Source organism: Haplochromis burtoni, unplaced genomic scaffold (genome assembly GCF_018398535.1).
Source record: "Haplochromis burtoni strain Fernald_Lab_line unplaced genomic scaffold, NCSU_Asbu1 Contig_166, whole genome shotgun sequence".
In the NCBI taxonomy this organism is placed as follows: Eukaryota; Metazoa; Chordata; class Actinopteri; order Cichliformes; family Cichlidae; genus Haplochromis; species Haplochromis burtoni.
The window spans coordinates 1115428-1130672 of NW_024582527.1; the positions used below are offsets into that span (position 1 = coordinate 1115428).

General features: G+C 42.3%; 2 protein-coding genes across 4 annotated transcripts; one reads left to right on the forward strand and one right to left on the reverse strand.

Annotated features, from left to right (window-relative positions):
* Positions 1-126: 126 nt before the first annotated feature.
* Positions 127-2111, reverse strand: LOC121815256 (potassium voltage-gated channel subfamily V member 2-like). The gene has a single exon (XM_042225291.1). The coding sequence runs from the start codon at positions 1957-1959 to the stop codon at positions 604-606; it is 1356 nt and encodes a 451-aa protein (XP_042081225.1). The 5' UTR covers positions 1960-2111; the 3' UTR covers positions 127-603.
* Positions 2112-8155: 6044 nt separating this feature from the next.
* LOC102289625 (transmembrane protein 150A) lies at positions 8156-14046 on the forward strand (the record flags this gene model as incomplete). 3 transcript variants are annotated; one of them, XM_005933306.3, is given in 7 exon segments in its annotated part: positions 8156-8249; positions 9876-10146; positions 10307-10354; positions 10484-10570; positions 11343-11410; positions 12881-13008; positions 13869-14046. In XM_005933306.3, coding segments are annotated over 6 exon segments (574 nt in total), but the record flags the coding sequence as incomplete, so codon positions are not given.
* Between the last annotated feature and the right edge of the window lie 1199 nt (positions 14047-15245).

Consider the following 15245-nt stretch of genomic DNA (forward strand, 5'->3'; position numbering starts at 1 on the left):
ATGCACTTTTGTCAGACACCAGTTCAGTTTTATAAGGTATCCTGCCAACAGACTGCAGGTAAAATGTCTTAAAGTAGGTGGTTCGATGACTCACTGTATGTGAATTTACATTAATGCAATGGGAGTCGGTAGCCTTGAGCAGCATTCAGAATTCTATAAACATGACTATCATTCAGAGGATTATTGTTTCTTTCCTTTGGATTAGATGTAAGATTCTACCACCTGGTTTAGGGGAGGGAGGGAAAGGATCTGTTAATGGGTTTATTCATGCAGCAGGCAGACTCTGTGAATCAAGATGTTAACCTCTTAAACTCCAGCACAGACACTACTGGAGTAATGGCTGTTCCACCCTCTAAAACTTGACAAGGTGCCCCACAAAATATTCAATACACAATTCCTAGGAAGCGCAGGGAGACATGTCCTTAATCAGAGCTGACCTCATTTGTTTTGTAAGGTGGTATTGCCCAGTGTAATCTAATAATGTTGCACTGAGACACGAGTTACTCAAGGACAGGACGCATTAATACTTATTTTATGATAAAGTTTATATTTGCTACCCTTTCTGTTATTACTTCATACTGTAGTCATTCTTCATTATACCCCTCAATACAAACATGCACTTACAGCTGCCCACCACCATGCATGAGGAATGCTGGTGAAGTTTGTGTGTGGCATGTCGTGCTCCACGGTATAAACCATAGCAGAAAAGCTGAAAATGCCCATGGCGATGAAGAGGAAGAGGCAGCCCACTTGCTGGTAGCACTGTCGCAGGGTGAAGCCAAACGCCCGCAGACCCGTGGAGTGACGCGCCAGCTTCAAGATCCGAAAGATCCGCATCAGTCTCATGATCCTCAACACTTGCCCCAGCTTTCCCACCTGCCCCACCGCCTGCATGTCAGCCTCATGCTTCACGTAATTATCCTGGCTGTCAAAGATCTCCAGAATGCACTGCAGATACTGAGGCAGGATTGCGATTAGGTCCACGGTGTTGAGCACGCTCCTGCTGAAGGAACTGAGGTCGGGTGTGGATATGAGACGCAGCAGGTATTCCATGGTGAAGAAGGTGATGCACATGGACTCCACGCACTCCCAGTATGTCTTGCCGCTGAGGTGACCTGAAGCAGTTCTGTACTGCATCTCCTGTACCGTGTTGAGGGTCATGGCCACCAGGGAGATCAGGACAAACAAACTGGAGGCCACAGCCATCAGCTTGGCCTGCACAGATGAAAAAGGCTTCTCCATCAAATTCCAGATGGCTCGCCGCATCTGGCCCATGAACATGTCGTGGAACAGCTCCTCGTTCTCCTCTATCTCTATCTCTGCCTCCAGCTCCCTCTGGATTTTCAGCTGGTCATTGAGCTCGTCCTGCCTCTCCTCGAAGGCGATGCGGCAGCAGCGGTGGGTGGTCTTGATCCTCACGCCCCAGTAGTTGATCTCCTCCAGAAAGTTGCGGGGACACAGCTCGTCCTTGATCCAGAGCACTCCCGTCCTGTAGAAGTTGAAGATGCTGTGAAAGACATCTGGGTCCCTGTCAAAGAAGTACTCGTTGCTGGTCACTATGTAGTCATCACACAGGTCCAGCTTCATGTTGTGGTCTGTGTACGTGGCCAGTCTCCCTATCCTGGTCTTGGGGTACTTCGCTGCCATCTTGTAGGCTATCTTGTAGGGCTTCCCTCCTACATTAATATTGATCACATAGTTCTTCTTGGAGGGGGAAATGTGCTTGGCGAAGCCGTATGGAGTACTGTCATCCTCTTCGTCCTCATACTCTGCATAAATGTCGTAGATGTCCCTGCTGAGCTCCTGCAGAGAGTTCCACGTTTTCACGCAGCTTTCCTTTGCTAGTGGGTAAACGATCTCAGAAGGTCTTCGATTAAGATCAGAATCTGTGACTTTGTAGTTGGGGAAGAGACTCTGTCTCCTGTTCGGTATGCTGTCCACCTTCCTGGTGCTCCCCATCTTCCTGTGCTCCACCCTCAAAAACTACACAACACACAGAGCAGCCAGACTGACCAGCATTACTGGAGTCTAATACCCCCTTTACCTAAGAGTGGAGGACACAAGCAGGATGCCTCATGGCCCTGTTAATGTTGCTGACTGAGAGGATCCGCATGCTTACAGGACATATAAATACCATTATCCTCTGCTGAGCTGCCTGGTGACATGATGTTGGCTGTGTAGAATATCTGAACAGATGACCAATAAGAATACATCTCGTTTTATATAAAATGTGTTTTGAAATCCCTTACTCAAGAAGTTATACCTGAAGGCTATGTGTGGGAAATACTACTGTATACCTTTGTTACTTGCATGCTGTCTGAATAAAACTACACTACTTAATACTTTAATACAGGAAAAACTGTAGATTTCTAGTAGAAGTGTTGTTAAAAGTTCACTTCAAATTATTTGTGAGATGTTTTTGTATTGGTTTCCTATAGCAAAGGGAAACAAAGGAAGGCTAGTGCATACATAAAAGAGGATAAAGGTTTTAAGCATTAGCCTACTTCCTGACTGGGAGGGGGTGGGGGCGTTCCTCAGAAGTGAAGTGAATCAAGGTTGCATGCCCTTAACATTAAAACATGTGGTTTTAATGTTAAAGCAGCAGACAAGCATCAGCAGCAACGCTGTGACACATTCACATAAGCAAATAGCAGGCTGAAAATTTCTACTCAGGAGAAACAAGTGTCTCCAACATGACTTTGATTGCCATTGAATCCTCTTATTGGATATCAGATTATTGTTCTGCTGACCAATGACGGCATTCTGCAAGACTATTGGCTTATTACAAGAGCCATAAAGTATGTCAACCCTTTATTTACCTTCCTGCTGCCAGCCACCACATGAGGGTTAAATCAATTAAGGACTGAAGTCATTAAATCAGTGACACTTAAATACCACTTTCAGACTTAAGATAGCCTTATTAGTATAATGTGTCATTAGATCAAGGGGTAAACTGGGATGACGATGCAAACTGTAGGGTCACATCAAGTGGAAGAGAAAGGAAAAGAACATTTTCCATATGATACATTTTCAGAACAATGTTTTTTGTTGTTTGTTAAGCCACTTCACATCTGTGAATCATTTAAGAATCAGAATCAGAATCAGAATCAGAAAGGGTTTTATTGCCAAATGTTGAGCAGGTTTACAACATTAGGAAATTGCTGCGGTGCTTCAGTGCAAACATACTGTCATAAATTACGCTTAAATAGACATGAAAATAAAAATAAGAATAAGAATTAAAAGTGCTAAGTAGATAGATATATACATGATATATACATGAGTGCAGGTGGTGATCAGTGCCAAACATGGAATGATGCAGTGAACACAGCGTAGGGTCATGTGTTAGTGGTGGGAACAGTCATACGGTTATTGTTCATGTGTCCAACAGCAGAGGGGAAGAAACTGTTCTTATGGCGAGAGGTTCTGGTGCGAATGGACCGGAGCCTCCTGCCTGAGGGGAGCAGGTCAAACAGACTGTGTCCAGGGTGAGAAGGGTCAGCTGAGATCCGAGCTGCACGCCGCAATGTCCTGGAGGTGTACAGGTCCTGCAGAGATGGGAGTCTGCAGCCAATCACCTTCTCAGCAGAGCGCACAACACGCTGCAGTCTCTGTTTGTCCCTGATAGTGGCTCCAGCGTACCACACGGTGATGGAGGAGGTGAGGATGGACTCGATGATTGCAGTGTAGAATTGCATCATCGTCCGTGTTGGCAGGTTGAATTTCTTCAGCTGCCTCAGGAAGTACATCCTCTGCTGGGCTTTCTTGATGACGGAGGTGATGGTGGGCTCCCACTTCAGGTCCTGGGTGATGGTGGTACCCAGGAAGCGGAATGAGTCCACAGAGGTGATGGGGGTGTCAGTCAGGATGATGGGGGGGAGTGGGGCTGTGTGCTTAAGTATATGAAAGGCACCCAATTCGAGGGATAAACCAATAATGTGTCTACACATACGAGACAACTCAACAGAAAACTCATTTTAAATTGTTGCAATAGCACATAATTTGTTGAGCATTGATTAACATTATCTGAAAGTCATGTCCTTGGTGCAAATTGTTGTCAGTATGTACAGTGCAGTTCAGCAGAGAGGTACAACGGTGAGTGTCAACAGGAATCTGTAAAACACAGCTCTGCCGTGATTTGAGGCTGAGATCATTGTGATAGGATCATCTTGAGAAAGAAGAGAACAAAAGGCAACCAACATCCAAGGAAAAACATTTCTAATATCCTTTAAGAAGCCTGGAGAACTAGCCCTATAGAGTACTTAAAGAAACTATAAGAAAGCTTTCACAGGAGAGTTCAGGCTGTGTTGAAGAATAAAGGTGGCCATGCCAATTATTGACTTTCAAGCTTGCTAGAATTCCACAAACTGTTTTTGTCTTATCTGCTGTATTTTGATGTGTGTTTGCATGTTTCAATAAATCCCTGCACCTCTTTCTCATTTTCCCAGCAAAACATAAAGAAATGAGAGGCAGCTCTTGCCTTTTAAGGAGGAAATAATGTGGTTAATTTTTACTATGACCTTTACTCTGACATGGTGACAAACATTACCTACCTACAGACCGAGTCACTCCCGGACCATCAGCACCGGCTCCCCTCAGGGCTGTGTTCTTTCTCCTCTGCTCTTCTCCCTGTATACCAACTGCTGCACCTCCACCCACCAGTCTGTCAAGCTAATCAAGTTTGCAGATGACACCACCGTTATTGGACTCATCTCGGACGGGGATGAGTCTGCCTACAGGAGGGAGGTTGAACGTCTGGTGTCCTGGTGCAGCCACAACAACCTGGTGCTGAATGCCCAGAAGACAGTGGAGATTATTGTGGACTTCAGGAAGCACACAGCTCCACTCCCCCCCATCATCCTGACTGACACCCCCATCACCCGTTAACTTCAATAATTACTTCCTCCAAACCATCAACCTGTCTTTTAGACCCCATTCCTACAAAACTGCTCAAAGAAGTCCTGCCATTAATTAATTCTTCGATCTTAAATATGATCAACCTATCTCTAATGATCGGCTATGTACCACAGGCCTTCAAGCTGGCTGTAGTTAAACCTTTACTCAAAAAGCCATCTCTAGACCCAGCAGTCTTAGCTAATTATAGGCCAATCTCCAACCTTCCTTTCATATCAAACATCCTTGAAAGAGTAGTTGTCAAACAGCTAACAGATCATCTGCAGAGGAATGGTTTATTTGAAGAGTTTCAGTCAGGTTTCAGAGCTCAGCACAGCACAGAAACAGCTTTAGTGAAGGTTACAAATGATCTTCTTATGGCCTCTGACAGTGGACTCATCTCTGTGCTTGTCCTGCTAGACCTCAGTGCAGCGTTCGATACTGTCGACCATAATATCCTATTAGAGCGATTAGAACATGCTGTAGGTATTACAGGTACTGCGCTGCAGTGGTTTGTATCATATCTATCTAATAGACTCCAGTTTGTGCATGTAAATGGAGAGTCCTCTTCACACACTGAGGTTAATTATGGAGTTCCACAGGGTTCAGTGCTAGGACCAATTCTGTTTACATTATACATGCTTCCCTTAGGCAGCATCATTAGAAGACATAGCATACATTTTCACTGCTATGCAGATGACACCCAGCTCTATCTGTCCATGAAGCCAGATGACACACACCAATTAGTTAAACTGCAGGAATGTCTTAAAGACATAAAGACCTGGATGGCCGCTAACTTTCTGCTTCTTAATTCAGATAAAACTGAGGTTATTGTACTCGGCCCTGAAAAGCCTAGAAATATGGTATCTAACCAGATTCTTACTCTGGATGGCATTACCTTGGCCTCCAGTAACGCTGTGAGGAACCTTGGAGTCATTTTTGACCAGGACATGTCCTTCAACGCACATATTAAACAAATATGTAAGACTGCTTTCTTCCATTTGTGCAACATCTCTAAAGTTAGAAATATCCTGTCTCAGAGTGACGCTGAAAAACTAGTTCATGCATTTATTACTTCCAGGCTGGACGACTGTAATTCATTATTATCAGGATGTCCAAAAAACTCGCTGAAAAGCCTTCAGCTAATCCAAAATGCTGCAGCAAGAGTCCTGACAGGGACTAGAAAGAGAGAGCATATTTCTCCTGTTTTGGCTTCCCTTCATTGGCTTCCTGTTAAATCCAGAATTGAATTCAAAATCCTGCTCCTCACATACAAGGTCTTAAATAATCAGGCCCCATCTTATCTTAATGACCTTGTAGTACCATATCACCCTATTAGAGCACTTCGCTCTCGCTCTGCAGGCCTACTTGTTGTTCCTAGAGTATTTAAAAGTAGAATGGGAGGCAGAGCCTTCAGTTTTCAGGCCCCTCTTCTGTGGAACCAGCTTCCAGTTTGGATTCGGGAGACAGACACTATCTCTACTTTTAAGATTAGGCTTAAAACTTTCCTTTTTGCTAAAGCATATAGTTAGGGCTGGACCAGGTGACCCTGAATCCTCCCTTAGTTATGCTGCAATAGACGTAGGCTGCCGGGGGATTCCCATGATGCATTGAGTTTTTCCTTTCCAGTCACCTTTCTCACTCACTATGTGTTAACAGACCTCTCTGCATTGAATCATATCTGTTATTAACCTCTGTCTCTCTTCCACAGCATGTCTTTATCCTGTCTTCCTTCTCTCACCCCAACCGGTCGCAGCAGATGGCCCCGCCCCTCCCTGAGCCTGGTTCTGCCGGAGGTTTCTTCCTGTTAAAAGGGAGTTTTTCCTTCCCACTGTCGCCAAAGTGCTTGCTCATAGGGGGTCATATGATTGTTGGGTTTTTCTCTGTATCTATGAAGCGCCTTGAGGCGACTTTTGTTGTGATTTGGCGCTATATAAATAAAATTGAATTGAATTGAATTTGAATTGAATCATTTTCAGAGACAATTTAACACATCACAATAGGAAACAGAATAATCAAATTAGTGGCGCTTTGATTTTGAGATCTGATTGCTTGTGTGTGACAGAATCAAGTCATCAGTAATGTTATTAGTAACACCACTTTTCTATGTTCGTCAGTAAAAAATACTGAGTAGATACCGATTAGGAATAGATTATATTATCAGTGATTCTCAAATGCAATCAAAGGAAAATAATGGTTAACTTGTGCATTCCTCAGGCATCCTCTCACTCTCCAAGACTGAGGTAAAAAGTCCACTGCCCTCACTCCTGGGCATCTCACTATCTCCACAGATATGTTGTGTGGACCAACTGCTTTGTCCTGACATGTGTGAAACTTCCTGATTCACTCATTTTCTCCATCTGTCCTCTGATGAATTTTCTTCATTCATCAGCTCCTCAAAATACTACTTCCATCTTCTTGAGACAGCTTGTCAGAGCTAATTCTACTTATTAATTACACGTGTGCTTTCGCTGCTGAGACACACAAGTGAATTACACTGTTCTTATATTCCCAGGGTTGTTGACTGATTATTGGAGGGCTGTCCTGACATGTAGGTTGAACACCATTTATGTGCTTAAGTTTCAGCTTGTTCTGTATCAGGCTGGCAACTCATCATTTATGGTATTCCCTTTTCCCCTAATGGCCAAATCCATCACTTGTTAGAGATGAGTTCTTGGTAGAAACTTTGAAAAAGAGAAGAAGAAGAAGAAGGAACTACAGTGAGTCAATATTATTTTAGAAACAAAGCACATATAAACTTTGATCAGCTTACGTTTCTGAACACATTCAAATCACGTTTGTTACTTAACCACCTCACCAAAAACTACAGCGGGGTCGCACAGTGGGGCCTGACAGCACTGCGAGCTCTGTCAAGTTAGTTACACTAGAATAAAAGATTATATGATTGTATGAAAATAAAAGTGTTTTATTTCCAATATGCAGACAAAAAAAATGAAGACTGAAGGTCTAATTAATATGTTTATGCAAAATCGACTTACATGTAAAAAGGTTTCTGTCGGCTGGCCCCAAAGGTGTGACTTCCGGGCTTGATTGGCAAACTGAGGAGATGTGCATTAAACGGAGGTGGTGATTTATATATATTTTTTTTTATTTTCTTAGCGGTGCAGAGCATCTTTTGTATTTAATTACCAATGAAATAGTTATTGTTATAAAGATAAACTAAATTATTTGATAATTTATTTATTCTTAAGGAAACTCTAACAGCAACGGCCACTATATATTATTTTGAAACGCCCAACCGGAACTTATTTAAGCAATTACCTCGTTTGCTAAGAAAACGCTGTTTTTAAAGGGAAACCAAGGTTGTTGAGGTCTGTTGTGGGCATAGCAGGTGGAAGGTAGGTGTAAACCAATTTTTGCACTATAGCTGTCCAGTTACCACAGATGTTCTCAGTCTTTAATTTTTTCTTGTTTCGGAGCTTATCGCTGGGGTTAGCGGAAACCGAGATGCGTGCAGGTGTCAAGTCAAACGAACTGGTAAAGTGCGAGCTAACTAGCTAGCTAGGCTGAAGCTAGCGAGGCTAACGGTTGGATTTCCGCGGTTCGCAAAGAAGGCTGCCGTGCTCCGGGATCTTACTGCCTTTGGTTGGCCGGAGTAGACAGTGGAAAAGTTAGTGTTGTTGGCTGTTCGCAAAAAACATACTGTCACGGTTGTATTTTGCCTTTTATAAGTACAGTGGCGAATATTTGCTGTGAGTGGCTGCGGGCGGAATGGGGGGGCATTTCCTTTACATAGACGGTTCTGTTCAGTATGCTAAAGTCCTTCTCCGTAGAGGCGAGGTAAGAATAATAAAAGGCCAGTCATCCTCTTCATTACAGCATATTTTACAATGTTACATTTATAAATGCTAACTTTTAGTAGTTTTTCATAATTAAAATTACTTGTATGAGAAAGTATGTATGTTGTGAAGCCAATTGGTCTCGTCAAACAAACAGGCAAGTTATGTTTGGCAAATGCTAAAAGATAGGAAACCTAAATGAGTGATTTGGGATTATTTTTTTTATTTTTTATTTTATTTAAGTTGTAGAGTTTTGTAATTGCAAATAGTAGGGTGTAGTCACTGGGAAGTTTTTTTTATTATTATTATTTTTGTTGTTGTTGTTACATTACATAGTAGAAAAAGAACAATAATCTTAACACTGCTTCATTTGTGGGTTCAACCCTTCTTTGGGTACAAGAGCTTCTACTCCATCTAATGCCACTGTATAGTCCCTCTGAGCCAAGGGCACACTTGTAACTGTACCCTGTGTAAAGTGATACACATCTGTGTTGGGGCATGCCTTCCTCCACCACACAGCTGACCTTGACCAAGTCTACATTCTCAAAAGGGTACACCTTTCCCAGACAGTTTAACAGCTTCATGTTGCTGCTCATTTCTTTTCTAGAGGTGCAGTCAGTTTTTGCGTCATGTGGGGAACAGATGCCGTTACAAATGGACATTGGTAATGGTGACATAGGGCAGTCTTACGGAAGATATTTAGTGAATGCAGTGAGGTTTTATTGCTGAATGTGTTTTGTTTACAGTAAATGGAACAGTCTTGCATGTAAACTTTATTTTGCGCTGAGGTTCATCAAGAATCTAAGAGTCCCTAAGAGAGTTTGATAGGCTGGCCATTATCCTTTGTTTTGTTTGTTTTGTTTTGTCTTTTTTTTTTTTTTCTTATCAGCATGCTGGGGACCTTCAATTTACTATAAGAGTACGCACAGTCACTGCTTATTTTGTCCCTCGTGCCACACAAGCACAGTGTGTATGTGCTTAACAGTTGGCCGCTTGCATTTATGTCTTAAAATGCAACCATTAACAGAGCATGTGAGGGAACTGAGCTTCTTTTTTTTTCTGTGTTATGCATGCCAAGGCAAGATGTTTCCAGATGATCTAACACTGAAGATGTGTCTGTAAAAAATCTATCTGAATGCTTCATCTGTTTAATAAAATTGTCCTTCTACTCCTCACCTTCTTTAGGGTTGCTGCTGTTTGCAGGAACGTGTGGAGCAGAAGAGCTGTGCCATTCCCCCTTTTGCCCTCTCATGCCCCCCTTTCCCCCGTGTGTCTCCCTGTGTGTTAGTGCCCCCACACCCCACCCACCCCCAACCTGATCCGTTGCCGCTCCAGCCCAAAGTCGCCCTCTCACCCCATGCTTGGGACAAAGGTTGCTCACTGCCAGCCCAATGACTGCCTGGATTGTACTACCTGTCAGCTTGTCTGCCTTCTCCATCACAGGAATATGGATAGTGTGAGTCACAGTGCCTGGGTCTTGTATGCTGTCACATTTAAATGTGTTACATGATGGGTCGATTAATTGAAGGGTTTGTGGGAAAGGACGGGGCAAATGGGCTTTTGTCATTGGGGATTTGTTTCTTTCTTTAAATTATGGTGGGTTTTTTACTCTACAGGTATGCCATGGCTGTGATGAATCACCATGTGTGTCCTGTGGAGAACTGGTATGTGATTTTTCTTCTATGAAGGTGATGAAATGGGCTAAAATATCTAATTGGTTACAAAAATAAACCAGAGCTAACTCCATAGCTATGAGCAGGGAATAAACAGAGCTTTTTGTGTCACTCCTACAGGTCTTACAATGTAACATGCATAGAAGAGCTGCCCCGGCCAGGCTTCCCGAAGTCATGCTGCACCATCCAGGACATCCCCCTCATCAGGTCCCTTTGCTACACTTAATGTCTTTGTTTCAGAGTACAAAAGCTATTTTGTGTTAGCAAAGGCCTCGAAGCATGAATTATCATCTTGTTATGTCATCGCTTTGCATAAATTGCATTTGTTTAATTTGCAAATACTCCACTTACCACAGGCGAGTACAATAGCGCTCTTGTAAAAACTAATCGCTCCAAACAAGTTTTTGCAGTCCGTACGCTTAGATGATTTCTCATCTAAGTTTCAGGCTGCGTAAGCCGACATTTGGTGTCATACTTGAATTTATTAGAGAAGCTTCCCTTGGCAGAAGCATACTGTTAAACAGTGTCAGGTAAAATGCATGCGTAGTCCTTTTTAAAGTAAGTCTCACTATTCAGCAGCCATCTTGTCATCACCTCGGGGAAGTTATTTGGGCATTTATCTTAAAGATCCTATCTAAATGAATGGGGAAGGAGGCATGGCTAGTCTTATAAATAACTGCTTAAGACAGTGTTTCCTCCTTCTCACACCAGATCATTGAACAAATGGATGCAGTTAACAAAAAACAATAAGTACACTTTTCCATGTTTTTAGTATATCGAGTGGTTTCAGAACGGTTTAGTTTTGAATCTCAGTATGTGACACTGCAACAACATGAACTCATGTTTTTCAGCTCATTACATTGTTGATTTGCTCTTTAAGGGTAGAGGCAGGACAGCTGCCATCTTTGGCGTTTCAGAAATTAGAATAATTTATAGTGTGTGTGTCTTTGTAAATACTGTCTATATCTTGTCTTCACAGTAAATGTGGCTCCTACCCTCCTGAAAGCTGTCTGTTCAGCCTGATAGGCAATGTTGGAGCCTTCATGGGTAAGCCTAACTAAACGCAGTGCATGCATGCATATCTTTACAGTGTGTATAGATGTCGATGTAGCTTGCAGTGAGTTGGCTTAGTGTGACATGTAGTCTTTAAACAATGGGGAAAATTTGTTCCTCATTATGTTTTATGTTCTATTGTTATGTTAAGTTTTAGCAACACCCAACAACAGGGTTTTAGTGTTTATGTACTAGTGTTGGCTAATGTATCACCAATTGAAAACACCAGGAAGCGACTGTACCCAGAGAAACTAAGTTTTACTTCCTGTAAAACTACCAGTTGACATTTTAACACTTCCTTTTTTTGTTGTTGTAATGATTACATAATCATTTTAAGCTACTTTCTGTTTAAAGTCTTAATGTTAAACTGAGATAATCATCTGTAAGAACATCAAACTTCTTATTCGACTAGCAAGAATGATACCCTCTGTAATTGATTACCAAAGTATGACTTGGTGTATTTTTATTTTTTTATTTTTTTAGTCTTTAGTGTCTTAAAACATTTAAGAGCATCTTAAATGACACAGAAGAAAGGTGTGGGGTCATTTCACAAGGAATAAAAGGTGGACTTGTTAAATCTCTAATCTGTCTCTATATTCATTACCAACACTTGAGTGAAAAGCCTGTTGGCTTCTGTTTGTTAAACAAAATTAGGCAGTAGACACCTTTCATCTCAACACTGTCTCCACAGTCCACTCTGTATATTTTATTAATTCTCCACAGTTTCCCACAGGCACAGACGTTAGCCACAAGAGTTATGCAGGGGCTGGAAATAGCCTGTGCTCTCTAATCAATAATGAATACAGCTTTCCTTCCCCCTCTGTCCCTTCCCCTGCATTCACCTTCTGTGGCTTTCCTCCATTCCTTCTCCTCCCCCTCTCTCTTGTTTTATCACCACTCACTTCTGTCCCAGTTTTCCCACAGCTGCTTGATTGCTTCTCTCCTGCAGCTCTACTTCATTATTCACGTCACCTTTACTTCTCATATGTCTTTCCTTTATATTCCAGCTGTCATGGTTTTATTTTGCTTCCTTGCATTTTAGTAAATAATGCATTTCTGCAATTCCTCGGTAGACCAGAAGCCGTTTTAGACCCTCAAATTCCTTCCTGTTGGTAGCTTGTGATGTTGGGCTCTGTTTTACTGACTTGCAACCTGGGTTTTTAAGCCTGCTGAGAAAATTGACCCTTATGCAAGCAGAGATGTCAGTATTTGAAAGCCAGCATCCTGTCTAGGGCAGCAGTTACATGAATCACATAGTCTAACCTTTGGAAGAATGCGTGAAGCCACTTCCCAGCTGCCTTTCTCATGATGCAGAACAGCGAGTGTCCAAATCTCAGGCGTTCAAGTTTATTCTAAAAAAATTAGGAAAACAAAAGCATACTTTTCATACTAAGACCGCTTCCTTCCACATTCAAATCAAAAAGATTATAGATTATTAATACTTGTTAAATTTGTTTCCAACAGTTGTGATGGTGTGCTTTTTGCGCTATGCCCAAGTGATCGAACACAGCCACAGATGCTGGGTCAACACCAGCGCTCTGGTGTCTGGCTGCACCAATGCCATTGGTCTTGTCATGGTGGGCAACTTTCAGGTAAGTAAAGAAAGGAATATAATGATTGGCAGATATCATAAACCTGTTTTATTCACAATAGAAACCCATCTAATGTTTAAAATGAGAAAATGTACCACTTTTAAGAAAAAACCCATATTTGCTCATTTGAAGCCCTCGTGTTTTTCCATGATAGTCTGTAAATATCTGAGAACCGAGGAGAGCAGCTGCTGAACTTGAACAGCAGTATTGTCTCATTCTTGTCTGAAATTGATTTTTCTTCTGTTTCATGATCCGTCGGATGTTTTTAGTTGAAGGGTCTGGACTGCAAGCCGGCCAGTTCAGCACCTACACAAAACAAAAGCCATATGAAGCGACTTTTGTTGTGATTTGGCGCTATATAAATAAAATTGAATTGAATTGCCTGAATGGGAGGATAAGTTTCTCTAAAACCAGTGTACATATCATTCAGTATTGATGGGCTCTTCCTGTTTGTACAAGCTGTTAATTTCACAGGCACTGATATGCCTCAATACAATCTAGATGGAGACTTTTGAACTGAGTGCTGCTGATAAGCTGGATTGTCGTCAGTTTGTCTGACCACAGAGCATTTTTTGTTACCAGGGTCAATTTTATATCCTCTTTAGCCAGAGAAGACGGCTATGTGTTTACTCACATGTTGCTGCCATCAAATTTAAAATGACCTTAATTTCTAAAATGATACATTTTCTCAGTTTAAACATTTGATGTTTCAGTGTTGTGAATAAAGTGAGCTTATGAGACTTGCAAATCATTGCATTCTATTTTTATTTTCATTTTATAGTGATGCTGATCACAATAAGTGAAGAACTCGTGGATGTCACAGTTCAAACGGCTCTTCTGACATTGTTTCCATCTGACAGGTTGATCATGCCAAATCTCTTCACTATGTCGGAGCGGGTGTGGCCTTTCCAGCAGGGCTGCTGTTTGTGTGCCTGCAGTGTGTGTTGACCTACCGTCTGGCTGTCACGGCCCTCGACTACTGGATGGCTCATTTCCGAGTGGCTCTGGCACTGGGAGCCATGATCTCCCTCGTCTTCAGTATCCTTTCCTTACTGGAATGAGATCCTTGTTATTATGCAGATAAACGTATGAATGTGGTTTCCGCTCTTATAAGCTTTTTTTCAGTTCCTTTAAAGCCACACTGATGACTGTCATTTAAAGGCATGGTGGCTCTGTGCCTTACAGTAAGACCGTCCTGGGTTCAAACCTAGACAAGGCCTTTGTGTGCTCCATGCATGCTCTTGCTCCAGGACCTCGTGGTGACCTGAGCAGGGTGTTACCTGCTTTTCTCGCCACCTGACCTGGGACAGGAACAATCTATGAACTAAATAAGAAAAATAGCCTTTGATGTCAAACTGCCTGCCTGCCTACTCATTGGCTGATTGGCAACAGAAATTAGAACCGTTCAGCTCCGTCCTCATCAATGTTCCCTCTAAGCTGCGCGTGTGCGCACTGCTGGCACGGTCTCTGCGCACAAAAACAAAATCTAACCTGAATTAAAATTAAAACTTTGACATTGCAAAACAGAATTGTTTAGTCAGTAAGTGACCGGCTGCTCCCGTATGGGATTAGAACAGACCTTCCCAAAGTATGGGGGCGCAGAGCCATTGCAGACGGGGCGCGGTATGAAAAGGACAAAACAAAAAAAAAAAAACCGCCCGACGGGACGCCCACACAAATGCAAAGCAGGAGATGAAGCATCGCTGAATATGTTTCCAAACCAACTTCATTCTGAGCCAAAGACTAGAAAATATGGTGAAGCATCTTCCCTTTGGCTTCACCTGCACAAGTGCCGAGGTAGGTCTCCCTGCAGGATTGGTTTTCCCTTCATCGGGAGCAGCGCTGGGCTCTCCAGATCATGGCCAAACAGGATCCCACAGTTGTTTATGTTTTTAAACCCATTTTGCACAGAGAGGCATTTTTTTGAAAAATGTATTGATAGCAATGTTGAATATTATTACACAGGAAAAAAACAACTACACGTAAAATAATTACACCGTGACGCCTCTGCCTTTGTAAACAGAGGGACATTAACTGCGTGTGTGTGTGTAAGCGTGTAAACCTGCAGATAGAGACAAAATACTGTTAATCTGCCATTCTGCAACTCATCTCCTGTAAACAATAACATGGCGCACAGCGTAACGTGAAAAAAGGCACATACCTTTGACGTTGCCTGACCAACTCTGTATTCCTCGTCCACGCTAAACGCAAAAAATTTGTTTGAAAAATCTCAGTTT

Excerpts from the sequence above, each read along its gene's own strand:
- LOC121815256 (XM_042225291.1), bottom strand. The coding sequence starts at position 1,959 with ATGGGGAGCACCAGGAAGGTGGACAGCATACCGAACAGGAGACAGAGT.